Source organism: Gymnoscopelus microlampas (genome assembly GCF_963454915.1).
Source record: "Gymnoscopelus microlampas genome assembly, chromosome: 16".
NCBI lineage: Eukaryota > Metazoa > Chordata > Actinopteri > Myctophiformes > Myctophidae > Gymnoscopelus > Gymnoscopelus microlampas.
Genome location: NC_139953.1, coordinates 15,011,504 through 15,037,352, shown reverse-complemented (window position 1 = coordinate 15,037,352; position 25,849 = coordinate 15,011,504). Strand labels below are relative to the sequence as shown.

General features: G+C 42.8%; 3 protein-coding genes across 6 annotated transcripts in view; 1 reads left to right on the top strand and 2 right to left on the bottom strand.

Moving 5' to 3' along the window:
* Positions 1-924: 924 nt before the first annotated feature.
* agbl5 (AGBL carboxypeptidase 5) lies at positions 925-19,369 on the top strand. Of its 3 annotated transcripts, none has more exons than XM_084083510.1 (17): positions 925-1,011; positions 2,589-2,850; positions 3,701-3,872; positions 4,206-4,372; positions 4,586-4,766; positions 5,247-5,425; positions 6,076-6,607; positions 6,946-7,115; positions 8,876-9,011; positions 9,550-9,767; positions 10,457-10,683; positions 12,878-13,057; positions 16,845-16,987; positions 17,295-17,347; positions 17,521-17,702; positions 17,900-18,027; positions 18,112-19,369. In XM_084083510.1, exons 2-17 carry the CDS (start codon positions 2,657-2,659, stop codon positions 18,187-18,189), a joined length of 2,940 nt encoding a protein of 979 aa, XP_083939636.1. In that variant the 5' UTR covers positions 925-1,011; positions 2,589-2,656; the 3' UTR covers positions 18,190-19,369. The 3 variants fall into 3 exon arrangements, with proteins under 3 accessions (XP_083939636.1, XP_083939638.1, XP_083939637.1); XM_084083511.1 differs by having other exon boundaries at positions 941-1,027; XM_084083512.1 differs by lacking the exon at positions 12,878-13,057.
* A 60-nt stretch (positions 19,370-19,429) lies between these two features.
* The window catches only part of ost4 (oligosaccharyltransferase complex subunit 4 (non-catalytic)), a 162,572-nt gene continuing 156,152 nt past the window's right edge, over positions 19,430-25,849 (bottom strand). The window contains exons 2-4 of one of the 2 annotated variants that reach the window (XM_084083513.1): positions 21,213-21,269; positions 20,102-20,261; positions 19,430-19,551 (exon numbers count right to left, since the gene is read on the bottom strand). In XM_084083513.1, coding sequence (XP_083939639.1) covers positions 20,147-20,260 — 114 coding nt within the window. In that variant the 5' untranslated portion in view covers position 20,261; positions 21,213-21,269 and the 3' untranslated portion in view covers positions 19,430-19,551; positions 20,102-20,146. The remainder of the gene's footprint in view (positions 19,552-20,101; positions 20,262-21,212; positions 21,270-25,849) is intronic. The other variant, XM_084083514.1, reaches the window with a different exon arrangement.
* Positions 23,134-25,671, bottom strand: LOC311063257 (DDB1- and CUL4-associated factor 15-like). The gene is made up of 2 exons (XM_084082563.1): positions 24,602-25,671; positions 23,134-24,245 (listed from the first exon to the last, which is right to left on the bottom strand). The coding sequence occupies exons 1-2, from the start codon at positions 25,561-25,563 to the stop codon at positions 23,531-23,533; spliced, it is 1,677 nt and encodes a 558-aa protein (XP_083938689.1). The 5' UTR covers positions 25,564-25,671; the 3' UTR covers positions 23,134-23,530.

Sequence of the window (25,849 nt, the reverse complement as noted above, 5' to 3'; positions counted from 1 at the left end):
GAACATTTTCACATAGGCCAATCAAATAATTGCTACACCTCAGTAATACCTCAGTAATAACTTCCGTCATAAATACCAGTGGTGTAAAGTAACTAATTACATTTACTCAAGTACTGTATTTAAGTACAGTTTTGGGATATTTTTACTTTACTTTCCAATTTTCTGTACGTTTACTTCTACTCCACTACATCTCATATTGATATTGTACTTATATTAAGTATAATATTATACTTTTACTCCACTACAATTATTTGAAAACTTTAGTAACTAGTTACTTTTTCCAACACTGCCTAAAATAACAATTTCTCCCATTCATCTGAGATATGGCTGGAGTCACAGAAATCGATGGGTCGTCAATTTTGGTGTAACGCGTGTTGGGAGCCAATGAGTAGGCGACGGAGTTGACGTCACTCCGCTGCTAAGTGGGTTTGTTTGGGTTTTTTAAAGAGCCTGCTGGTCTAGTTTAGTGTTGCCATGTCCGCTTGTTATAAGCGGCTTATTATAAGCGACTTATTGCTTATTCTTCTGTTAAGTTGCTTGTAAATATTGGTTGCCGACCGGTTTCGTTTTTTGGGCTTGTTTCTAAAGTGTAGTTGCTTATTTGGGCTTCCTTCCTAAATGTTGGTTCTCAAACATTTTCATGTCATGGACCCCCAAATTAATATGAAGCCTATAATTTTGTCAACCATCTGAAAATGTTTTATGCCAGGGACCCCCGTACCAGATTTGTGTTGTTAGAATGTTTAAAAAATCTATTCAAATATTCCAACTTTTTTGTTGTTGAAAATAGCAGATCTACAAGCTCACAACCTGAGCTTGTAGATCTGCTATTTTCAAATAGCTGATGTAGTAGATTTACAGTTGCTTCTTTTGGCCTTGTTTTCATAGACCTGTTTGCTTGTTTGTCTCGCGCAATCTGGCAACACTGGTCTGGTTTGGTTTGATGGTCGTGAAGAAGGACGGATCTGAAAACAAACAATACGAAAGATGGACATCGATCCAATCTAAACAGTAAGACCGACCAGATGTACAGTAGGTGTTTTCAAAAATGAACACAGATTATATAGAAGAGACTGCAGACAAAAATATTGATATTCCGTCGTGCTGTTTTGAACATCACAGTTTGTCAGCTAGCTGCAGCAAAAAAGGTTGCAACAATGTATCATCCTGGCTGCTAATTTAGCTCTGAATCTGAGAGTGCATCAAAATGGATACATTAACACCGTGGACTCTACGGTGCGAACATGATATTTAGGTTAATGGTTATTATTATGACATTGATAGCAGTGTCGTCTTTCTGTAACATGACAACCATCTTGTGTGACCCTTTAGAATCGGTTGATCCATTCTAATTTGTGGTGGGTTGCCAGGGTAACGTTAGATGCTTTTTGTTTGCCATTTAAGATCAGTGATCACGAAAGTCGAACCAGTGCGAGGTTCTTCTGACATCAGGTTGTGGTGTGCCGTGTGTGACACTGTCTGTGGTCTCAATGTTAGAACGTATTCGTTCTATTCGGTGCACAGAATGTCTGTCTACCTGCAAGAACAAGTTCTGCAGGTACCAGCAGTGTTGATCAATCAAGTGGTGATAGTTTTTACAAAGGCAGTAATCATCATCAGTATCATGGGTGCGTGGGTGGAGATGCTTGACTGTTGTGTGTACTGTATGTGAGAGCAAGATGGTAAGATGTTTATGAATGCATCTGTAGGCTGTGTGTATCAATGTGCATGTAATGTCTATGTAATACAGTTACCGCTTTAGGATTTGTGTGTCAGTGTTGTGTGTTTGTTTCTGTGTTGCACAGTTTTTTGTTTTACATTTTCAAATTAAAAGAGAATACAATCACGTCTTTAGCAATGTCAGATAACAATCCCACCCCTACAAGAAAACAAAAACACAAATACATATTGTAAAGAAGAATTTCATATCATACTTGCCAGCCTTAATCGTAACGGATACCACGGCGAGTTAGACCGTGCTCAGGAGGCCTGGAACCCCATATGGCATATATGGAGATAACTGACCTATTCAAGTATGACATCCCCATATGGAGATAACTGACCTATCCAAGTCTGACATCATAGACTGCCTCCTGGAACTCCATATATGGTGATACTGACATACCTGAGTCTGACATCATAGACTTCCACCTGGAACTCCATATGGAGCTAACCGAAACATCCAAGCCTGACATCATATACTCTATTTTTTGGGCATGACCGACATTGGGACTCCATATATGGATATGACTGACTCATAGAGACATCACCCGGATGACACAAGCACCGTACAGTTATTGGTGATTTTGTTAATGGTGGGACTCTATTTTAATGTCCCACGACCAATGCATCCCTGACCGTAAACAACAATATAAAAGGCAAGGGAATCTCGGATTTAGATCAGATCCATCGGTGATACCCAGAGACTACTTCAACTACTTCTATGACACAAAGCATCAATATAGATTCCACTGAGACTATCTGCAAGACTAGACCTTTAAGACATTGACCAGTTCGGCTCCAACTAGGAAAGAACTTGTTGTAGTAGTGAGTAGTGACAAATCTAATTGGTTCTTGATTCTTGACAGGCAGTCTGTGTCCGACCCCAGGCTGGCATTTAGTTAAGGACCTGAGGGGGACGAAGAGACTTGGAAGCATGGAGGCACGCTTCGGCAATGTGGTGTTCAGCTCCAACTTTGATTCAGGGAACCTGGCCCGCGTGGAGAAGGTGGAGCGGGGCAACTGCTCCCCTACTGCAGACACGCCCTCTGTCGGGAACGTCCCCGACTACGATTTCAACGTGTGGACAAGGCCCGATTGTGCTGGGACGGAACACGAGAATGGAAACAGGTAACTCCCTGAGGTTCATTAATCAAAAGCCTTTGACCTGTATTAATGATTTATGTTCGTGTCTGTCTGGTCGCTCTAACCTGACCCATCACTAATGGGATTATTCAGCCACATTTTAAAGAACGCATTTTTTCTTGTGCCATCACATTGACACAAAACTAATAAAGGATACAAATGACAAATAATGAAATGAACAATTAAAACGGATTAAACAGATGGAGAGTGAGCAAGAGAACAGTGTTTCCTTGTTCCAGGCCTGTGTAAAGTTGGATATTGCAAATATGTGGTTATCAAATTTCCATTGAAATATATCACCATCCTGGGGCTCTTGTGACATACCTACATACTTTGGTACATTGTCAAAGAGTGTTTTTCATAAATTGTCATAGAACGAAGAAGTGGGTTTAAATTTCTATTTCTTTCACCAAGCTCAAAGTAATGACATAGTCTTTGATCTACCTCAGTTCCAGTGTACGATGTGTCAATGTATGTAGCGGCAATACCTTGGACAGAGAGATCGCTTGCTTTTTGATAGACCGTACATAAATTCATATGTATGAGTGACTGATACTTTTCGCATTTCTTGTCTACTGTAATGCTTGAATTTCCTTGACAGGGATCAATAGAGTTGAATCAAATCTAATCCAATCTAATATTGTGAGGTACAATGCTTTGCCATTTAACTTCTCTGCCAGTTATGATTTGATGTCATTCATTTTGGGCCCAAAAACAGTGCATATCAAGAGACATGTTTGTGTACTGTATGGTCACTGCACCTAGCCTGTTGTTGGAGCTCCATTATTTACTCTGTTGCTTTCCATGATTCATATGATGTGTCTTTGCATGCCAGGTCATGGTTTTACTTCAGCGTGCGCGGTGCCATGCCGGGGAAGGTGCTAAAGATCAATGTGATGAACATGAACAAGCAGAGTAAACTGTACAGCCAGGGCATGGCGCCACTGGTACGCACACTACCTGGAAAAACACGCTGGGAAAGGGTCCGAGACAGACCCACTTTTGAGGTACAAACTCGCACCCACATCCACCCATGAACTCATTTTACCGCTGTGACCAACTGGTCATGCCCCACTGCCACAATCACATTTGCCTCTACTTGTTATTGCAAACACACACCTAAAAGGCCACATAACCTGCTGGAAAACACAATTTGAGAGATTTGTGGAGATTTTTCATTACTGATCTTGACACATGTCTTGACCTGGACTCGAACCCAGAACCTTGCAAATATGTTTTCAGTGCATACTCCAGTTAGCCACCAGGGTGCTGCAATACTGAATATGTGGACGGTGTGTTTATTTTTTTTTTTTATTATCATGTCTTCTCATGTCAACCAGATGGTGGACAACCAGTTCATCCTGTCGTTCACCCACCGGGTGTTGGAGGTGCGTGGGGCGACCACCTACTTCTCCTTCTGCTATCCGTTCTCCTACGGCGAGAACCAGGAGCTGCTGGGACGTCTGGACCAGAGCTACTCCAGTGGCGCCCAGCTCAGCCCCAACAGGTAGAACAGGACTCGCGTTAACGCACGGTGCTCAACGCTTATAAAACATTGGCTTTGGACGGCCGTCTCTGTTGCTTTCGTTTGTTCAGTCGTTCTCTCATTTATCCCTTTCTTTCTTTTACTCTCGTTTATCCCTTCCCATTCTTTCTTTCATATTCTTGTTTATCCCCTTCCTTCCTTCCTAATTCGCCCCTGGCTCTCCCTCCCTCGCAGCAGTGCACCAGAGAGCGTATATTACCACAGGGAGTTGCTGTGCCACTCTCTGGACGGTAACAGGGTGGACCTGCTGACTGTGACCAACTGTAGCGGGATGCGGGAAGAGAGGGAGCCCCGCCTGCCCAATCTGTTTCCCGACAACAGCACCCCGCGGCCGCACCGATTCCCTGGAAAACGGGTAAAAAAAAAAAACATTCTGGCCTGGGCCGCTGGCGTAGAGGTCCACGCACCTAGGCTCAATGTAGCCTGACAGTGTGTCGCGGGTTCAAGTCCCGATCCCGGCGGCCTTTGCTGCATGTCACTCCCGAACTCTCTCCCCATTTCCTGTCAGCCTACTTTCCTATCCATATAGGCATAAAAGCCCCCCAAAAAATCTGAGGGTAAATGCAAGCCTGATTTATACTTTGCTGCATGGCAGTACAGCAGAAATATGTATTTTCAGAGAGCAACACCGTCGTTAATTTTGACGTCCTCTTTAGGATGACGATTGATAGTAACAGTGAAGCTGACTGTGTGTGTGTGTGTGTGTGTGTGTGTGTGTGTGTGTGTGTGTGTGTGTGTGTGTGTGTGTGTGTGTGTGTGTGTGTGTGTGTGTGTGTGTGTGTGTGTGTGTGTGTGTGTGTGTGTGTGTGTGTGTGTGTGTGTGTGTGTTGCGCAGGTGTTTTTCCTCAGCAGTCGTGTGCACCCTGGGGAGACTCCCTCCTCGTTCGTCTTCAATGGTTTTCTCAGCTTCATCCTGAGAAGGGATGACCCACGGGCTCATGCACTCCGTAACATATTCGTCTTCAAGCTCATTCCCATGCTAAATCCAGATGGGGTGATCCGTGGCCACTACAGGTATGACGCACATGCACACAGGCAACACGGTCACGCACACACTGCACTCGCAACAATATTAATATTCTCTTACAAGGTGACATTGTTTAGATGTCATATCATGTTTGTTGTGATGTGTGTTTTCTTTGTTAGTTTCTGTGCAATTTGTTGTCTGTCTGTGGTGGTCAACAAAATGTGTTTCCATTAGTTCTGCATTTAACAGGGTAGGTTGCATTCTTTAAGTTGGACCAAGTTCAAAGTCAAACATGCATTATGTGCATTATTATGCATGGCTTTATAACCTATGACCAGTGGCCCTACAAAGGTTTTGAAGCCATGCACCCTGAAGCCATACAAATAATGCAGAAGTATGCAGTGGTGCTTCTGCTGCTGTTATCCCACCCTAAAGATGCAGACACACTGGTTCCGCGGACTGTCAAGTCGACATATCCAACTCATGTTCTACAGAGAGCAGGAGATCCGGCCGTGCGGTGCATGCCGGATACGGCACCTCGAGTTGACGGACCAACCGCTGTATTTGACTTTGCAGATCAAACTATCAACCTAGGCAGTGCTGATCAAATATGAATCAAGATTCTGTTACTGCATTGCTTATTTTCTGCCTCAAATGTTTCCAAAAACAAACTTTAGTCTCTATGTTCCCTGTGCAGGACTGATTCCAGGGGTGTGAACCTGAACAGACAGTATCTGAACCCCAGCCCTGAACTGCACCCTTCAATTTATGCAGCCAAAGCACTGCTGCTGTACCACCACACTGGCAACCGCCTGCAGAACATGCACTCTAATGCACACCCCAACAGCCCCACACTAACACCGACCATCCCCCTCGGCGCCAAGCCCACCAACCAGCCGCAAGCTCCTCCCCTCACTGCTCTGGAAATCACCCTGAACCAACGGAACACGGAGAAGGACACAAACCCCGCCCACCAGGAAGTCCCCATGGTAATGATGGCGGAGAATGCCTGGGTCGCTACAGAGATGGGAAAGGGGGACGGGAACCATACGGCGGTCTCGTCGGAGACGGTGGCCCCGATTACCGTAGAGCTATTGGCCCCACAGGAAGAGCAGGAGCCTATCCCACCCCATGAGGGGGGAGTGGCCTATTATGTGGACTTACACGGTCACGCCTCAAAGCGGGGCTGCTTCATGTACGGAAACAACCTTCCTGACGAAAGCCAACAGGTGAAAAGCAGTTGATATTACAGTATTATTATAAAATGTGTGGGTGTGTGTGTGTCTCTCTCTCTGTCTGTCTGTTTAGATAAGTTATCCTTGAAGTGATACCAAGAAAAAGCACGAGGGGGCAGAATTAATAGACAAAGTCCACAGGCCAATCGAAGCACTTTTCTGAGCCTAATTATTCAGAAAACCCCAGACCCCAGAAAATCCACTGAATATTCAAAGTTCCGTTTTTTTGGATGTAATTGAGGTCAAAATTCCAAAAGTTGAAGATCCATGGTCACATTATTTCTCCAATGCAGTAGGGGTGGTGGAATATTAACCTGAACTCTTCATTGCAGGTAGAGAACATGCTCTACCCGAGGCTGATTGCCGTGAACGCTGCACACTTTGACTTTCAAGGCTGTAACTTCTCGGAGAAGAACATGTATGCCCGGGACAAGAGGGACGGCCAGTCGAAAGAGGGCAGCGGGCGAGTGGCCATTCACAAGGCCATAGGACTGTTGCACAGGTCAGAGATCATGCGACACACACACATGCACACAGAGGCTCAGGCAGGCCATGTTAAATGTAGTAAGTTCTGGAGGAAAATTCAATTAAAATGTATTCTTCAAGACTTTGAAGAGTCTGTAAACTATTTACAGACTGAACAATTGGTCTGTGCCAATGAAGTTAATTTGTACATCTCTTATCAGGCTTCAGCAGAATACCCACAACATTCAGTTTATTAACAGCTGAGGACCAGAAGCCAAAATGTTTTTCTTTTTTTCTTCTTACATTTATTGGATCGCAGTTGACAAAGGCTGACAAAGGCTTCTTAGACTAAAGCTGGAAGGACTTATCTCACACAAGTCTCTGTTGGAAGCCAACCGACATTTATTAACCACCAAACAGACAAGGGAACCTCAGGTTTTGATAATAAAACTTAAAAACCATACATTTCCAAGACAGACACTGACTACTCAGAGATTGACTACTTTTCCGGTGTCTCTGGCTGCCACTTACTGTGGCCTCAGACTCGCTGCAAAAACAGAAGCCTGATTGACTGGCTTTTAAGGTTCACAGGCAATCTAATCAGGCCAATTAGAAACAAGTGAGCCACAACATACCGTACATTCCGCACAAACCTGCTGATTTAAAGATATTGGGGACATGTCACTCATGTAGACGTGAACGTGGGCCATTTGAATGTATTGTAGAGAGACAGGACTGCGATTTTTGGTCGTTAGTAATCAACAAATGCATCACTTTATAATATGTATATAGCGTGTATCTAGTTAAATCAATATGTTTTCAAAATAAATGCAACATTTGCTATTTTTTAAGTGAGAACAGGTAATGTTACATCCCTTGTTGATATATTTTAAGCCAGCATTACCTTGTTAACTTGGTTAACTATGGTGCAAAGTAATCCGTCATAACCTGTGTTCATGGTCACTTCTCCATTGGAATTAGAACCTACTTCTGGTCTCCTGAACCCATGTAACACAGATACATGAAATCAAAGTTGGGGTGTCTTGGTTTCATCCTAACCCTTTGGTTCCATTTTCTAAATTGGAAACAGATAGACCTTTTTGACGGCAGTCAATAATGCTAAGGTTTTTTCCATTCAGGCCAGAGTCAGGGTGCAGCTATTGTGCATGTTTGCTCATTGGAAAGGCACTAATGGGACAGAGCCTTAATTAGTATACTGTCATTGTGCAACCCCTGAAGGAAGTAACATTGCACAGCAAAATGCATTTCTGTCAGTATGGCTGTCAAAAAAGTATTTTAGAAACGACAGTTTCTCTCTGCGTTCATTCAGAAATTCAGAGGGGTCGGAGTGTCAGCTTTCGGAAATTCAGTGCACACCGACCGCTCAATGATAAGCTACGTTGTCCGAATGTCTGAAAAATGGCAGAGGAAGTCATTGCAAAATGCAGTGGTTGCAGCTTGAGAGTACCAAACAAGTCTATAGACAGTATTAAGCTGTAACAAAACAAGTAATAATCATGCTACAGTAACAGTAAACATGGGATGAATTAACGTTCATTTGAATTCATTTTAAAAGATAGAAAATGGCAACATTAGTTAACGAGAATCTACTTTGATAGAAATTAAATGAACTGACGAATGATCAGAATGCTCAAATCCAGAGCACTCTGAAATGGGAGCAGATGGTCAGTGTATTTCCGAACGCGCCCTTTGTCTTTCTATTTCACTGTCACATTGTCTCTTTCTCTTTCTCTATCTCTCTCTCTCTCTCTCTCTCATTTTGCTTCCTCCCCGCAGTTATACATTGGAGTGTAACTACAACACAGGAAGAACAATGAACACCATCCCGCCCGCCTGCCATGACAATGGACGGGCAACGCCTCCACCTCCTCCCTCGTTCCCCCCCAAATACACCCCCGAAATATTTGAACAGGTGGGTGTGTTGGGAATTACAAGTTTCTGTGTCCGGAATGGGAGAAACACACACACTGTTTATTTTTAACACGCATGATAGAACATTTGTTTCTGATCAAGCAATCTGATTTGTTGAGAGCCATATGTCATTTCCCATAATGTCACAAGATAGGAGTTGCTTAGCAATGCATAAACAGAGCAGTTTTTTAAACCTTGATAGCTCAGTGTTTCAATCACATTATGAAATCGGATTATGTATACAAAATGTATAAACATAATAGAAAACTTGAGGTCATGTTTTATAGAGAATAACATCGCGGCTTTGATGATCTATGTATATTATTGGTCATAACACACTCCATCCCATGACCCTAGCTCTTCTGTCCTCATCTAACAATTTTCATCTACAATTTTTTGTTTGTCCTGAATCTTTACGGTATTTTGAAAGAATAATTATTTTAATGAAGAATATATACATGTGTGTGCGTTTACGTGTGTGGGTGTGTGTGTGTGTGTGTGTGTGTGTGTGTGTGTGTGTGTGTGTGTGTGTGTTCCAGGTGGGTCGCGCCGTGGCCATCTCAGCCTTGGACATGGTGGAATGCAACCCCTGGCCTCGGCTCGTGCTGTCGGAGCACAGCTCCCTGACGAATCTCCGAGCCTGGATCCTTAAACACGTCCGCAACACCAAGGGCCTCAGCACACACATACACGCCCCGCCCCCTCCCAGGATACACCACAGTGGCAGCAAGGCGTCGCCGCCAAAGACCTTCAACAAGTGGGTTTGCACATTTTCATGCACACTTCATGTTTAACTCACGTGCTGCTGACATGTTTTAATATTGTTGTTTTGGGCTTCGTTTTCACGGTGTGCCCAGGGTTTGTCTGTAGACGTACAGTAGATAGTAGTACAGTAGGTGCAATATTAAAATTCCAGTATTGGGAAGGCTGTCATGGATTTTGTTTATTGTGTATTTCTTTGTAGGTTTCAGCACCCAGTTTAAGTTTATGTGTTACGGAGTAGAGTTCATTTAATGTATTCCTACAAAGGTTGACCAATCACAGCTCCAACTACTACACTACCACTGCGCATGACGTCATAAAACAGAAATGCAACAGTGGCCACATTGTCCAGTGTTGTACTGTACCTCGCCGCAGCAGAGAACATAGACACACCACGAACGGCACTGTAGCCTAAGAGGTTGTTTTCAATTTGCACACCTTGTAACTCACCAGCGATAGCTGAAAATTGGACATGAGATTTGCTGTGATTTTTTTTTACAGATCCTAATTGTTTATTGAAAAAGCTGGACAGGTTATTAGAATCTGTCAAAAGAAAAGACAGTCCAGTTTGTCTTTCTGCCTTTTTAGTTGAATGCTCTTTTGAAAATCAATTTGAGCCTCATAATGCAATTGCTAATACGGGTCTTTTTCAAATTTTGCGTGTGTGTGTGTGTGTGTGGGCAGCTCTCTGTCTGGCTCGGCATCGGAGAACACCCTGAGTCGCGTTCGCTGCAACAGCCACAGTAGCAGCAGCCAGACACCCTCCCCGAAGATCCACTCCTCTCCCAGCTTCACATTCGGCTGTCCCCCGCCACGCACGCACGTGCACACACACCACCACCATCACAGCAGCAGCAGTAGCGCGCACGCCGGCGTCCGCGTAGGCAACAAGACACTTGGACCAGTCAGAGGTAAGACAATCTGCTCTGTCACTTCTCCTTCCCTTCGCTTTCCCTCCTCTTCTCCTCCCTCTGTCTTTCACATTCTCTTGTTTTGACTCATCTCTCTCTCTATTCATGAAGGTTTACGGAGGCTGAAGGCTACTTGTGTTGGCCTTCGCTGTTGAAGCTCTGCACACGAGCTCAAACCTAGATTGATATGTTAACGATGATGCCGTTCTGTGTGCTGATTGGCTACTTGTGTTGCTGTGGTGGTGATGTAATGGCAGTCCAGCGCCTGGTTATTTTTCGCTTGATTTTTAGGACACACTAACACATGGGCGAATGACCTCACCTTCACTAAAGCCTGATTTCTTATATGTAGTTGCACACCGCGTCGAGCACCGAAAATAGCCGATTTACAAGTTCACAGCACATGATTGGCATGTGGATCGGATTTTCGTATGCGACACAGCGCGTAACAAAAGTATAAATCAGGCATAACATCCTCTAACCTCAGCATGCCCCCCGCGCTGTTGTCTGCGTGTCCAAGGGTTATGGTGTCCTTAATCTCACACAAAATACCTAAAAGTATGTAGAATTATAACCGTATTATTTTCTAGTACCCCTAGAATTTTGTTTTAATGTGGCCTCAGTCCAGCTGTTAAAAAAACAAAATGTGTGCATAGTTGAAATGAGTGGCTCATCGCCTTTCATTTGGGATGTTGGTCATGTGTTTCAGCCCAAGCACCTTCTGGACACATTTGCAGACAGAGTGACATACATATTGTTGTATTTTCCATAAATTAATGCCTGTTTTATACTTACTGCAAAAGTAATGTAAATAGCCGATCTACAAGCTCACAATGTTTTGCATCGTTATGCTTTGTGTGCTTGTAGATCTGCTATTTTCTGGAGAACTAATATAATAATATCTCCTATATTAGGGACACCAGGTTGAAAGTGGTTATGTCTGTTTGTGGGTTTTATAAACATTTAAAGTATTGACTATTTGAGAGCTTTTTACCAAGTAAATGATAACTAGGCCTATATTGGATCCATTGGAAAACATGTTCTATTTTCCATTTCCTGGAAAGTAACAGTCTTGGACGGTCCTACAAGCTTTCTGCCCAACAGCGATGATATACTGTAAACAGAAAGCCAAACGGACAGCCTCATTGCAAAAGTGTCATGCTTGCTTCACATGGTTCAACTGATTAAATTCTTGGCCTAGGATCCATTAAAAATCCCAGTCTTGAGGAACCCTAGATGGTTTCACAAGATTCAGTTGTGACCGAAACCTCTTATAGGTAAAAAATTAAACAAAAGAAAAAACATCACAACTGGGGTGTTAAAGTGATTACTACTCACTTTAAAGGAGTAGTTCACCCAAAAATAATACTTTTCTATCAATTACACACCCCATGAAGCATTGAATTATTGTTTCTGTTCTTGTCGCATTCCTAAACCAATAATTTGATGACCAGCGAAGTCAATGGAGACTCTTTGAGTCTCATGGTTGTGTGGGTGGCAACGATTCCACGTTGGGTTTTCCACACCTGGGGTCCGGATCAGCATTCGATGGGGGTCGGCGATGACTTGCCTCACAAAAATGATATAGTTGAATGACAGCGTGAGTTTGCAGAGGGACATTGAAGTTCAACATGATCCTAAAGCTCCGAACAGCACCTAGCCTATGAATGTCAATCTTAACAACTGTCTGTCTCACCAGCTGTGCTCAATCAATGCCATTAACACGCAACACTGCAACAAACTTTGTATAGAATTTTGCCTTTCAATATAATAGGCATTTCGGAGACGAAAATGTATCAGTTTTTGTCCCACACGAAGTGAACAGAGCACATAATGCGCATAAACCCCGGGTATTGACTAGTATTATGTTAACAGCAGAATTGTCCTGAATTATTATTTAAATTGTTATTATTTAAAAATAAAAACACAAAATGTTTTTTAAACAATAACATTTGTATATTGACCAATATTCAAATATCGGGGGCCCAAGGTATGGCAACTACCACGCCTTGCCATACCCAAATGGCTACTCTGCCCTTGGTTTTCTGTCTCTACACTGACCTATCTTAAATAAATATCAATAATCAATATTGGGGTGAAGGGCAGCTTTGACTGGTAGCTCCTGTGCATGCGTGCGTGTGTCCCCTGCATGTCTGAGCCAGGTGTGTGTGTGTGTGTGCCTCTCTCTGTGTAGATGCTAAGAGTCAAGAGAAGAGACGTCCCACCCACCACCGCTCCATCCTCCGGTCTCCTAGCAACAGCCACACCCCCGCCCGCCCCCCACTCTCACCCCCCTCCTCCTCTTCCTCCTCCTCCTCCTCGTCGGTGTGTGCAGCGGGCGGCTGCCCCCTCCCGGCCTCTGTTAGTATGGCAGGTCTGTACTCTCTCCAGCCCCCAAGCCTGTCTGCCCTGCTCCCCTCACTGCAGGCGCTGGCCCGCCCTGGGCGGCTCCTCCAGGGCCAGGCTACCACCTCTCCAACTGGGCCCACCCAGGACTGAATGTGTGCGTGTGCGTGTGCGCGCGTGCGTGCGTGTGTGCGTGCGTGTATGCGCGTGTGCGTGTGTGTGTGTGTGTGTGTGTGTGTGAACAAGAACAAACTTGGTGCTAGCCTAACTGTTGTACATTCCTCTGATTTCCTTTTTCTTTTTTTTTGCCTTCTGACCTATTTAGGAAATTAATATATCAGCAATATCTATTCTGCATAATATTAGGAGCCCCTATTTTCCGATATAGATTTTATGTTTTTTCTGTAAATAAAGCAGTTCAAGCAGAGGGGCTAGCTAAAATAGTGACTGCACTTTGAACCGGGCTATGAAGCACTGCACAGCCCAACACCAGAAATACTGATGCAAATGAAATTCATTCACAAGCCTTTTCTGCTTGTAGCCAAATCATAAGCTAGGAAGCTAAGTTACAGCATAAGTCTGTCTTTAGGGGGAAAAGAAGGATTTGACCGCCCCCCCCCCTAACCCCTCCCCATATTCCTATCTTAATAGGAGTTTTATTACATTTTTTTACTTGTTCTGTTATAAGCTTGAAGCACATTTGGTTTTTACTTTTCTCTTTTAATGCTTTGTCATATTATTATACTTGCTTGCGTTTAATCTGGAGGCTTCACACCAGCAAACTTATTGCATATTGGCATATTGGTAGGTGTCACTAAATTGGGCTGGATATGCTCTAGAATACATTTCACCTTCCAGAGAATTTAGACCACGTTTGACTTGAGCTGACATATTTTTTTGTTGTAGTGTAAACGTATGATTGACAATGATTTGCTGTTTTAATTAAATTAATTTCATAGTTTTGGAGACTGTGCCGTGTCAATTCAGCCCGTGTCAGGCTGTAAAGCTCTGGAAGGCCTCAAAGTACCGTCATACAAACATCATGTGATGTAGGGCTGGGCAATACTGTATATGGATATGATATCGATATCGTCTGTTTGAAAATTGTCAAAAGGATACATGTCCAGTGGGCACCTAAACCTTGTGGGCACCTAAACGTCAAATTAGCTGTTTCTTTCCAAAACGTAAATAAATAAAGAATAAATGGTCAGAAATAATGTAAAGTATACATGATTTTAACATGCACGGTACATCAGACCTAAATTAGAGAAATATTATGTTGTCACAAAACGATATTATGATCACAATATCAATATCTAGGTATTTGGCAATTTACAAAAAATGTAAATGACATTTGATCTTATGCACATCGCCCAGCCCTAATGTGAAGCATTAGCTTTATGTCTTGTTCATGTCTATATGTGCACGGTTGTAATTATAGAATTATAGTGTAAAGACAGTGTGACACCAGAGAGAGATCCTGTGGAGCAGCAGTTAATCATGGCCATAGTGTTTGATAACAAGTCATAAGTAATATTTATTAAGTATTAATTAGGTTGTGTCCAGTGTACCTACAGTTTTTTTCTAAGCTGGTGTTGGGGAGAGTTTATGATTTAAATCTAATGTATATATATATATATATATTTTAAACAAATTTTACCTTTTCTTTTAATTATTAAGCCGAAGTATATCATTTCACGTAAAATTCAAATTAAGCTGTTTAATTCTTAATTTATTTATGCATCTTTTTTACGATCCAATCATACGTATGCGTTTCCTGGTATCTAGTAGGCTTGTAACCATTGAATTCGGATTGCTGGCGGTATCTGAGGACCATGATCACGTAGTTCAGGATTGTACGCTGTGGTTGTTTAACTCTATATATTTTGTTGACTGGTGTCCCACAGGGGTCTATACTTCTGCTCCTTTTTTCTCTTGACACCAACTCTCCAACCAACACGTTGCAAACTTGTAGATCTGATATTTTCGCCCAATGTTCGCTCCCAGGATAGAGACGCAGGGATTCATGAGGTTAAAGGCAAGCTGGTATGGTGCATGTTGCGATTGGTGCGGGACGGCTTTATCTCAGTGGGATTATTTGAAGAGACTCCACCAGATACTAATGAGATTATAGTGTGTTGTTTTTGTTTCTAATTCAGCTCATCTGCTACACATCTCAGATCTGGATGAGATGTAAAGGGCACAGAGATTTGATGGACCTAAGCGGAGGTTTGGCTGTGTTGTAGAGATGGATTACAGTCACAGTGGCAGTCTTTAACTGCCAGAATATCATTTGACCAGCAAATACATCAGGCCAGGTTGCGAGTGGAGCATTGTTCAAAGTAACCTTTACTGTAAAATCTTGAGTGTTAATTTAACTTAAAATGTACCTCGAGTTTTACTGTGTACCATTCCGATTTGTCAAGTTTCATGAGTGATGACATGTCTTCTGTTCTGTAGCTGTTGTCTGTCCCTGTGCTGTGATTTGTATTGTAGCAATGGTGTGCTCTGTCTGCATTGGTTTGCTGTTATGAACAGTGGGTGTTTTGAGCGCTCAGCACTCGTCTTGGCCAGGAACTCTGAGTTTAACTTTTGAGGCAGTCTGATGCTGTCTTCTTTCGCTTGCTTCCTTGTATCCCGAGTCCTCACCAGGCAAGAAACTCGTCCTTACAAGGATGTGCTGACTGAGGCGATGAGAAGGCCGAAGTGAAGTCTGGCTTTGACTGAAAGATCTATTACAATTTAGTTGGCTACGTTTTTTCCTATATACTCTTACAAGGGACATTAATGTCAATTTTAAATGACTATTTTGGAACACAAAATATTAAACCGCAGCTTCCATTATTTGAATTATGAATTAGGTTTAATCTTTTGATAGTCCTCATGTACTGTAGCTTATTACCCACTGCATACCTATACGTAGAAAACGTATAGCATGAGCTTTCAGTTCATGACCAACATCTCAGTAACTATGGACACCCTTAGACGTATCTACAATCACACTGTGAACGTTGGTGTCCCTTTCTTGGTTGTTATAGCCTATTTTCTCAAGTCAGAATAACAGGAATAAAGACATTGGGTGGAAACATGTGCATAGTCACATTCTTACTCTTGTGCTCTTCAATGCACTCTTAATTAATCCTAATTACAGTGTCTGATTTTCAATCAGTTATTTTCAGCGAGTGACACCGTTGTACAATGAAGTATACCTTAGGCTTTATTCCTTGTTGAGAATCTTAGCATTTCCTTCGCCGTGGTGCTAACCTTCTTCTATACGACTATGGTCATGTGTTTGTCTGTATGGATATGTCCTCCAGCCAGTGTACTGATGTCTGTGTTTACCCTGCTTTCTCTCCCTATTTAATCTCTAATAAAAACTATCCCTCTGTGGAGAAACTTTCATTCAAATGTGTGTGGGACCTCTCGTCTCTATTGACTCCACCCCTGTGTGTGCGTGCGTGCGTATGCGTTCAGTTGTTTTCCCCTCTATCCCACACCATCACAAAATGACTTATGATTCATCCCTTGCAGCTTTCATCTATAGCAAGTGTAATGACCGCTGTCTGCTTGTTAGGTGTGACGCACATGTAAGGCACATGTACACGTGGCTAGACATCTAAACATCTATGATATGGACAATGCATAATGACCTCTGCCAATTTATTGCATAATCTACTTGCACTTATACTGCCAATTTCCATATTTTTATAAAACATTGCATGCATCATGGATTGATATTATGTGCTTCATCTTGCTTCTCTCTCCCCTCCCTCCCTCCCTGGTTGTGATGTACTGTGCTCCTCTCTGGTCGGCAGGCCTCAGCTGTCCGGATGTCCAGACCGGAGGGTCCAGTCCGGTGGGTGGGCCCAGGAGGGTCTTCCCCATGCGGTCTGGGAAAGGGGGGAGAGGAGGCCGGAGTCTTACATTCATACATCAACCTCCAGAGCCACACATAAAGGTCAGATTGTCTGGATAACTCACCCACACTTGAGGAAACGACCATCAAGCACCTTTTAATATCATTAAATAATCCTCCCTGCATCTCACCCTCATATATTATTGACATACCGGTATTTATATATGCACTGTAAAATCCTGATTTTATATAAATGTATAAGTATGTGTGTGTGTGTGCGTGTGTGTGTGTTTGTAAAAAATCACTTTGAAAATGTAAACGACGCATCATCATACATAACTATCAGTGTTTTTGCTCTGTTGCATATGTTCTGCTTTTCTTAGTTTACACTCTTGTCTCTCTGACCCAGACTCCAAAAAAACAGGGACCAGATCACATCCTCGCCTCCATTGAGTTCAGCAAGTTAGTACATTTTTTTATAAGTCTATGGGTATATTCAAGTTTTATGAATACATGATTTAGGAAATACATCTTCATACATCTGCAGTCGCCCCCAAGTGACTGAAAATTGTTCATTGCGAATGCTAATAATTATGGGTGGATATAATTATTATACCTGTCTGTCACCTGACCAGGTGTGAGCTGCAGCCTCGGATGAGTCGCATCCCCATCAGGAGGGCGGGGTCAACTGAAACCACTCCCACACGTGACATAAACACCTCCCCTACTAGTAATAATCCTGCATATGAGGATTCAGCTACCATGAAGGTCTGGAGACTCATCAAACCTGACCTCCGCAGACACTTGTCATTGTCAGGCATGTACACACACACACACACACACACCGATGCCCATGGTCTAAAATGTCGATGCTTAAAAGTATTGCAACATGAAGAAAAGATTATGAGTCTTGTCTCCTAGTGCTCTGTGAAAACCACTTGAAATGTTCCTTCCTTATCCTAAGCATAACTTACGACTATACAGTGACTCTTATTGTCTCCTTTCACTGTGCAGGTGTATCTGGAAATGAGGGTCCTATACAATTAACTTCTAAAGCTCTGAACTGTACAGACAGGAGTTTCCTCTGTCAAGGAGATTCTATCATCGAGGCCGCACCAGAAACCCAGCAACAACGCCAACAGGTGAAAATAGGCAGACTCGCCAGATAAGAGTTCAACTCAAATACAAGTAAAACTTGACCCGGCTCTGTCTTGTTCCCCTCCTAGGTTGAAGGGACTCCACTCATCTCGCTGTCTGAGCCTGTAAACGTGTGTGAAACATCGCCCCTGTGTGGAGAGGCATAGGAACTGCACTTCACCACTCCAAAAATCGATGCATATGCCCGGTTGTGGCTTCTTACGGCTTAAGCCTAGTCCACACCTACGCAACAAGATGCAACTGCAACTGCTTGCAACTACTTGCAACCATTATTCCCAAATTGCACCGGTCTGCAACTGCTCAGTCCAGACCGCTGCAATTTCTTGCAATTTCTTTGAAACTTGTGACTAGTTGCATTGGAGTGGACTGGCTTTTAGATGCAACAAATACAGCTCGAGTGTGACACCATAAGAAGCATAAAATATCTGATATCCAAGATAGTTCTGAGAGGATTGGGTCATGATGAGAGAGGTCAACTTGGGCCCACGTTACATAACCATTACTTTTCCTGAAAGGGCTGTCATACATGCTCAATGCCTCACTTCACATTCACAGTTCATGCGCATATTCCCCCCTAGGACCAGGTAATGTCCAGAATATCCAGTGCTGAACAGCTCGATATTTGGGGGGTTAAGTGCCTTTGCTCAAGGGTACCACAAGAGTAGTTGTTGAGGGAGGAGCCATCCCCAATTAATTTACCCCAACCACATTTTCCCAGCTGGTCTGAGAGACTCAAACTGGATAGCTTCTGATTGAAAGCCTCTAACCTTTTGGCTTCCACTGCCGAAGTTATCCCCCGTTTGTGCCCTTATTACAATTCCTGTTGTTTCTTTTTTCGTTCATGTCATAAATGCACTGACCAGTTTCACCGTTTTGCACTACTATCTACCACCTGTTACTCCAGCACATGAATACAGAGACCTGACATTTACTGATAAGCACCCTAGCACCTTTTTAATTGTAAAAACAAAAAAATGTTTTAATGAAATTTTTGATGTATTTTAGAAGAATGTGTGCAAGTGATGCGTTTCCTTTGTGAGCAACCCAGTGTGCTACAAGTCTGTGTGTAAAACTTTGTATTGTACATCTGTTACCCGTCACACATTCCTAGAGCTTTATTTATGTTCACAACACGCTGATAACAGCAGGTCTGATAAGATACTGTAATATGAAATATAACTATTGTGTGAGGTTAAGTGTGTTGTATTGCTGTCAATTATAAACAAGCATATCATGGACTGAACATTTCTCAATGAATAAAACAGTCACTACAATACTACTGTCAAGTGTCAACTCATTTTAGCCATCATTACCCTCTTAGGTGGATATATGTAGATTAAATGCATAAATAAATATAATGAACTGTAAAGCAGAAGACAAATGACATCCACTTAGACATATTTTATTAGAAAAAGACACTCCTGTACAAACTTAATGACATGGAAAATCATCTCTGGGGAGGCTGGGAATGTTTCCAGGGTGATGCCACAGATTCTCATCTCACCCACCTGCAAGAGAGCCAGGGACATTGTTAAGAGTAATATGTTTCACAATAAGCCTTGCAAACAACTGTTGGAAGTACCTGGATAGTGAATACGACCGCCGATGCTATGTAACATTCTATATTAATATGCAAAACAAATCTACATCTTTAGTCTATCTGAGCGTGTCCATGACATGAATTTCATAAGCGAGTATAAAGATTAGAAATGGTATTTCCATTATTTAAATTAAATATGTGTATTAAGAGATAGAGGAACAGAAATAGAAATACACTGACTTAAAACTATAGCAGGATGAGGTTGATTGATTGACTGAATTTATTTGGTGATAAAAGAAGAGACACTTCCAAAACAACTAACACATTATCACTGAGGATAAAAACACTTACACAATAAAGCCCTGAGGCTTATTTCCATTGTTTTCAACTTTTCAACTTAATACTACAAAACTGCTGGGACAGAAAATTAGCCTAGTGTTGAACAGTGTATTATTCTGACCACCCTCCACCTACTAAAGTAACTTTTTGTGGTTTAGCCAACATAAATGTACACTCACCTCCCCACAACTTCCAGAGGGGGCTTGCCTGGCATAGTTGGAAAACTACTCCTGCTTCTTGGGGTTGTTAACAGCAACATAGTGGTACAAGACAACCAGCAGGAACAATGACACGCCAAGCATGTTGGCGAATATGGCCAGCTGTACGTCTGTCACCATTCTGCAAGGGAGTGAAAGTACTTAAATGAGAGAACTACACACACACTTACAGATTAACATGTTTCCAATAATCTGGAAATTGATGTTCTCAATGAATTCTTGAAAACAGGGTTGAGTCCACACATGCTCCCATGGATATTCATTCAATGTATGTAAACTTTTTTTCCTTAAGAGAGCGCTACAGGGGAGTTTATTTTTACATAGACTGGCAGTTTGACTTTGGACTCTGTCAGGCTGCATATTTGCCTTTCCATCAACCTTTTAAAATGAACAGTGAATTGGGATTGCCCTCAATTCTTCTGGTTCAAAAATGTTATCTGCATTTACTAGATTCTCATCTTGAGATGGTAATAGGATAGGTGGGCACCAAGGAAGAGTGGGCACCTCAGTGTTAAATTGGCAATTTTTTCCTATTATTCGGAAAATGTTTTTAAGTAAAAAACAAGTAGTATATCCAGTCAATTTGGGGCATAAACAAGACGTTGAAGATAACTTTAAGTCTGTTAATGATGTACCGTGCATGTCCACATCCTGTATACTTAACATTACTTAAGACCATTATTCTTAAGAACATTTTGGACAAAATATCCAATTTTACATTGTGGTGCCCAGATGTCCCAAGTGCCCACCTATCTATCCTGTATCCCTTGAGATCACCAACAATTCAGTGCTCATTTTCAGTGACCCCTTTAATGCGACAATGTTCAGCATAATATCTCACATTACAAATATTTGTATCACTTTTCAGGAATTGTGGATAAAGGAATAATTAGGGATTGATAAAATATCTGCTGCCATCAGTAGGATTATGTGCTACTATTAGCTAGCTTAGCTAGCAGTCCATCAGTAACTTAACCAAAATAGTTCACATTTGACATCTTCAGACAGATCAACAACAGGAAGCAACATCATAAACAGCTTAACATTTGTAGGTTTAGGTTGAAACACTTACGTTGTTCCTTAAATTGGTCGTTCTTACTGGATGAGAGAGATGTTGCAGTCAGCCGCTCATAGAGGTATAATGCAGCCGCTGAGAACACACACTGACGTTTGATTCACTTCCTCCTGTAAACAGCGTTGCCAGATTGTGTGCGAGAAATAGGCAGCCAGGTCTAGGAAAACAAGCCCAAAAAGAAGCGACTATGCCACATGAGCATCTGATATTTGAAAATATAGCTGCTATTTTCAAAAGAATCTTGGGAGGAAAAGTGAAACATTTTGAATAGTGGTTGAAACATTTTAAAAACACAAATCTGGTACAAGGGTCACAAAATACTGTTAGATGGGGGGGGAGCAAATATAGGCATATTCATTTGGAGGTCCAACATGAAAATGTTTGAGAACCACTGGTTAAAACAACATGAGGAAAAAAGCCCAAAATAAGCAACTACACTTTAAAAACAAGCCCCAAAAAAAACACAACCCGCAACTACAGATATTTACAACAAGCAACTTTACAGAATAACAAGCCCCAAGTCGCTTGTAATACGCGGACATGGCAACACTGCCTGTCAACGGAAGCTAGTCAAAACGACCAGATCTACAAGCTCACAGCGCGTCGCATTGCGACCATATTGCGACGCGCTGTGAGCTTGTAGATCTGGACGTTTTGACAGGCGATCGTGCAGAGCCACGTCACGTAATGTTGAACAGGAGATTCTAATTCTATCAGACTGCATCAGAGACAGAGCGACAACAGGTGAAAATAGGTAGACAGAGAAAACTAAAACAAGCTAAAACATTTGTGTATTATAATTATCAACTCAAATAACTTGACTCTGTCTTGTCTGGATTGCACTCGATGAACTGAATACACGAATACTGAAACATTGCCCCTGTGTGGAGAGGACTAGGAACTGCATTTCACTCACTGCTCTCCATTCATTTTTACCCCAGCCAGATTTTCCCAGCTGGTCTGAGAGATTCAAACTGGATAACTTCTGATTAAAAGCCTCAAACCTTTTGGCTAAAGTTTCTTGAATAATCCCCCACGTGTAAAAAGCACTTAAATGAGAGAACTGCACACAAATGAACATGTTTCCTATATGGAAAATTATGTTCAAGCAAACACTATTGTGTGTTAGAACCCCCAGAAGATTAAAAGCTTCAATGACCAAGCGGCCACATGGGGAACATGGCGTTATCTATTAAATGAAGTGAGCCGCAAGAACAGGAGCCGTCTTTCAAATGTCTGAAAATAAGAAATCCCCATAAGCAACCACCAAACTAATTTGTGCAACAGTGTTTTTGAACAATACCACCAAGCAATGTAGTCTTATCACACAGGTTAATTTCACTTTAACAATATATATACACCAACTTTGTGTATGCATTAATTTGATTCAGACTTTCTAGATATGATACTTGAGGTCAGGCAAAGGTGCAAACATGTTAACTGCATATTTAGGAAGTGATAATTTTATGGCTTAGCGCTAATGCAGGGTTTCTCAATGCATAATATAAAACAAGCCAAGTGAGCCCGGGGAGTAGACTTCCAACAGGTCACTGATGTCATACCAACTTTGCCAAAAGGCCCCATTTCCCCAAATTGTGTATTTTTACTCAAAAAAAAACAAAACATAAAATGATCCAGCACTGAGTTTGTTCTGTTATTTACAGAAAATGTTAAGGCCATGTAGAGATGTTTATTAAAGGCTGTACCAGTATTTCTGGGTCCAATAAAAGGACCGGACTTGGCCAGTCTAGAGATGCCCAAATAACAAAACAACTGGTCCAGGGCCAGCAGAATCTTTCAGGCACCAGGACCGGACCACATTTTCACATAATTAAAAGCACATACACACCCTGACAGACACTCTAGATTAAATAATCTCATGAATAACCATAGAACAAATAGTCAAATACACCAGAGACATGCTCACACGTGCATAACTGCACAACTTTATTATATACGGCAGCTCTTGGTTGACATCTGCAGTAATGTAATACAGTAACTTGAAAAAGACAAAATAAAGACAACTGCAGCTGTAGTGTGCTTAACTGGACAGATTCACATTGACTGGTGAAATAACAGAGACAACTTAGAAAAAAAGGCAACTAAATCTTCATTCTATAGTTTGCCCAATTGGACATATTTAGAAACATTATCAGTTTTGCTCAAGATAAGGTTCTGCACTTATAGATAAGGCTGTGAGTGTGGGGGGTGTCTCTTTCTTACTTATTTTTTGTTTACTTATGTGGCCTTTGCACATCTTATGAAGCCTGAAATGGAAGGTCTGAAGCTCACAATGTGTCAGGCATCACTCTCCTTCATACTACAACCCAGGTGCATCGGTCACTGTCTGCCAACACTCCTTTAGGCAGAGCTTCGTTATTCATGTTGTTGATCTCATAGGAAGGGCCAATCTCAGGAACTAGACACTCCATCACCGTGTTCATTGCAGACTTCCTGGAAGAACTCCACACGCCCTCTGCATTGGGGTCAGTGACCTGAAATCTCAAAAGACCTTCGCCTTGTTCTGTTACGTCACTGACCCCAATGGTAGAGAACACCCCTGTGTTGAGGTCCCAGCTGACCTGCACGTTGGATTGCAGGATTTTTTCAGTGGGCCTGTAGTGATTCTCTTCATGGTCCAAAAAGATCAGGCCAATGTCGAGAATCACTTTGTTGGTCTCTGGACACATCTCCATGATGACAACGTCGAAGTCTTCGGCACTGAGGTACTCCTCCCCAAGGATACCCTGATAAAGGAGTAACTCACCGAGAAGAACGCTAAAGTTCAGCGTCAACTGCTCAACACACACACTCGGTTCATTATGCAAACCAGGGTACAATCGCAGTTCTTTACCCTTCAGATCTGTGACATGGAACGACACATCTCCAGGATCCTCCCACGCCGCTCCTGGTCGTGGAAGGCGATAGTGCAGGCGTGTGTAGTCGACATGGTGGGGCTCCTCGCTGAGAATTGACTCTTGAGACAAGGAGTGCGAGGAGGATGAAGATAAGGCAGGGGAGGCGGGCGTCCTGTAGGGAGGGTGATGAAATTTTAGTCAACTATGAATTGTCATACAAAAAAAGTTGTGATTCATGATTTGGTTTTTGGTATTGAGCATACTGTGTAAGAAGACATTACATTTGTTTGCCTTTTAAACAAAAAGGGCAGATATACAATGAAATGACTAATATTTTTTATAAAAATTGAATATGTACAAAAATCTACTACTTAAAAAACATTTCCATTATCTGAAAACGTTTGAAAATGTATGAACATTTTTACATGAAAAACTATTATGCAGATTATGCTAAAGTCATTGCCATTATCTCAAATAATTGCGATCAGGCACTTATAAGTAATAATTGTGACAGGCCTTGTAGCCTACCTGTAAGATGTATATGTGCCTTCTGCGGATTCCTGAGGTAGCGTGGAAGAGGGAGGAGGAGGGGACGGGGCTGAGGTGGGATCTGCAGAGGGTTGACCTGATGATGTAGGAGCCGCTCTCTTGGCGTAGAGGACCTGAGGGCTCTGCTCGCCTAACGGGCAGAAGGAGATGGCACAGGCCACCAGCTCGTCGCTGTGTCTCATCAGGAAGACCTTGTCCTTTTTCATCTGCACGGCTGGCTGGAAGGGGGAGGGCGAGTCCACCATGTATCTACAGCTGAACATGTAGCCATGCTCCAGACACTGACCAACCCCACCACTCCCTGTGCGTGTGGTCGTGGCTGAGGGGTCAGGAGGACAGCAGTGTGAGCAGGGCTTAGATGGAGGATTAGAAACCACGGTGATGGGGAAGTCGCCATAGAACCCATCGTCGGTCTTGGTCAGGTTAATCATGAGCGGACCTGTGCTGGAGCCGATGCGTGCATTGAAGGCACAGATGACAACTTTGGTGTCGTCAGTGGGCCACTCACACACAGTGATCTGGTCACATTCAGTCATCTCGCATCCAAACACATCCACATGTTGGACCTGTTTGAGTTTGTTGTGCAGGTTGAACTCCCACCAGTAGAGATTGAAGTCAAATGAGCCTCCTTCACCTCCTGTCCAGTCTCTGGTGTAGGACAGGATGTGTCTGCCACTTTTGGTGAAACCTAGAAAAAAGTGTCCAGCTTTCCTCCTGTCCAGGTTCCACGGATCCCTGAGAACCTCCTCCTCGCTGACAATGTCCTTCAAGGGGATCCTCACAAGAGGCGGTAGTTCCATGAAAAGCCTCTGAGAGAACTGGCCCGACAGTTTTCCACGCGTGACAAGCTTCACGACGTTGTCATCTCGACGCTTTCGTGGCGTTTTCTGCTTGTTGTGCTGGTCCATCTCCGATTCCGGGCTGCTGGTGGGCGCCGCCATCTTGGAAATGGAAACGCGTTTGGTCCTCCTCTTCTGCAGGGGGCGCCGAGTGGGCGCTTTATATGCTCAGCGTACTCCCGCGAGATTCGTGGTGGAAAGGCTGGTGACGCGAGGTTACCGCGAGATTAATGCTCCAGGCAAATTTACGCTTCGTCGCGTGTCGGAAAACAGCCGACCTACAAGCCCACGCCGCGTCGCGGTGGGCTTGCTGTTTTCCTTGCGCGACACCAAGGAAGGCTTGCTGTTTTCCGACGCGCGACACCACCGTGCGACGAAGTATGGGGGC

Coding starts and splice junctions, on each gene's coding strand:
- agbl5 (XM_084083510.1), top strand. CDS start 2,657: ATGGAGGCACGCTTCGGCAATGTGGTGTTCAGCTCCAACTTTGATTCA. Junction 3,873..4,205: donor GAGACAGACCCACTTTTGAG/GTACAAACTCGC, acceptor CATGTCAACCAG/ATGGTGGACAACCAGTTCAT. Junction 6,608..6,945: donor TTCCTGACGAAAGCCAACAG/GTGAAAAGCAGT, acceptor TCTTCATTGCAG/GTAGAGAACATGCTCTACCC.
- LOC311063257 (XM_084082563.1), bottom strand. CDS start 25,563: ATGGCGGCGCCCACCAGCAGCCCGGAATCGGAGATGGACCAGCACAAC. Junction 24,246..24,601: donor GGCACATATACATCTTACAG/GTAGGCTACAAG, acceptor CCCTCCCTACAG/GACGCCCGCCTCCCCTGCCT.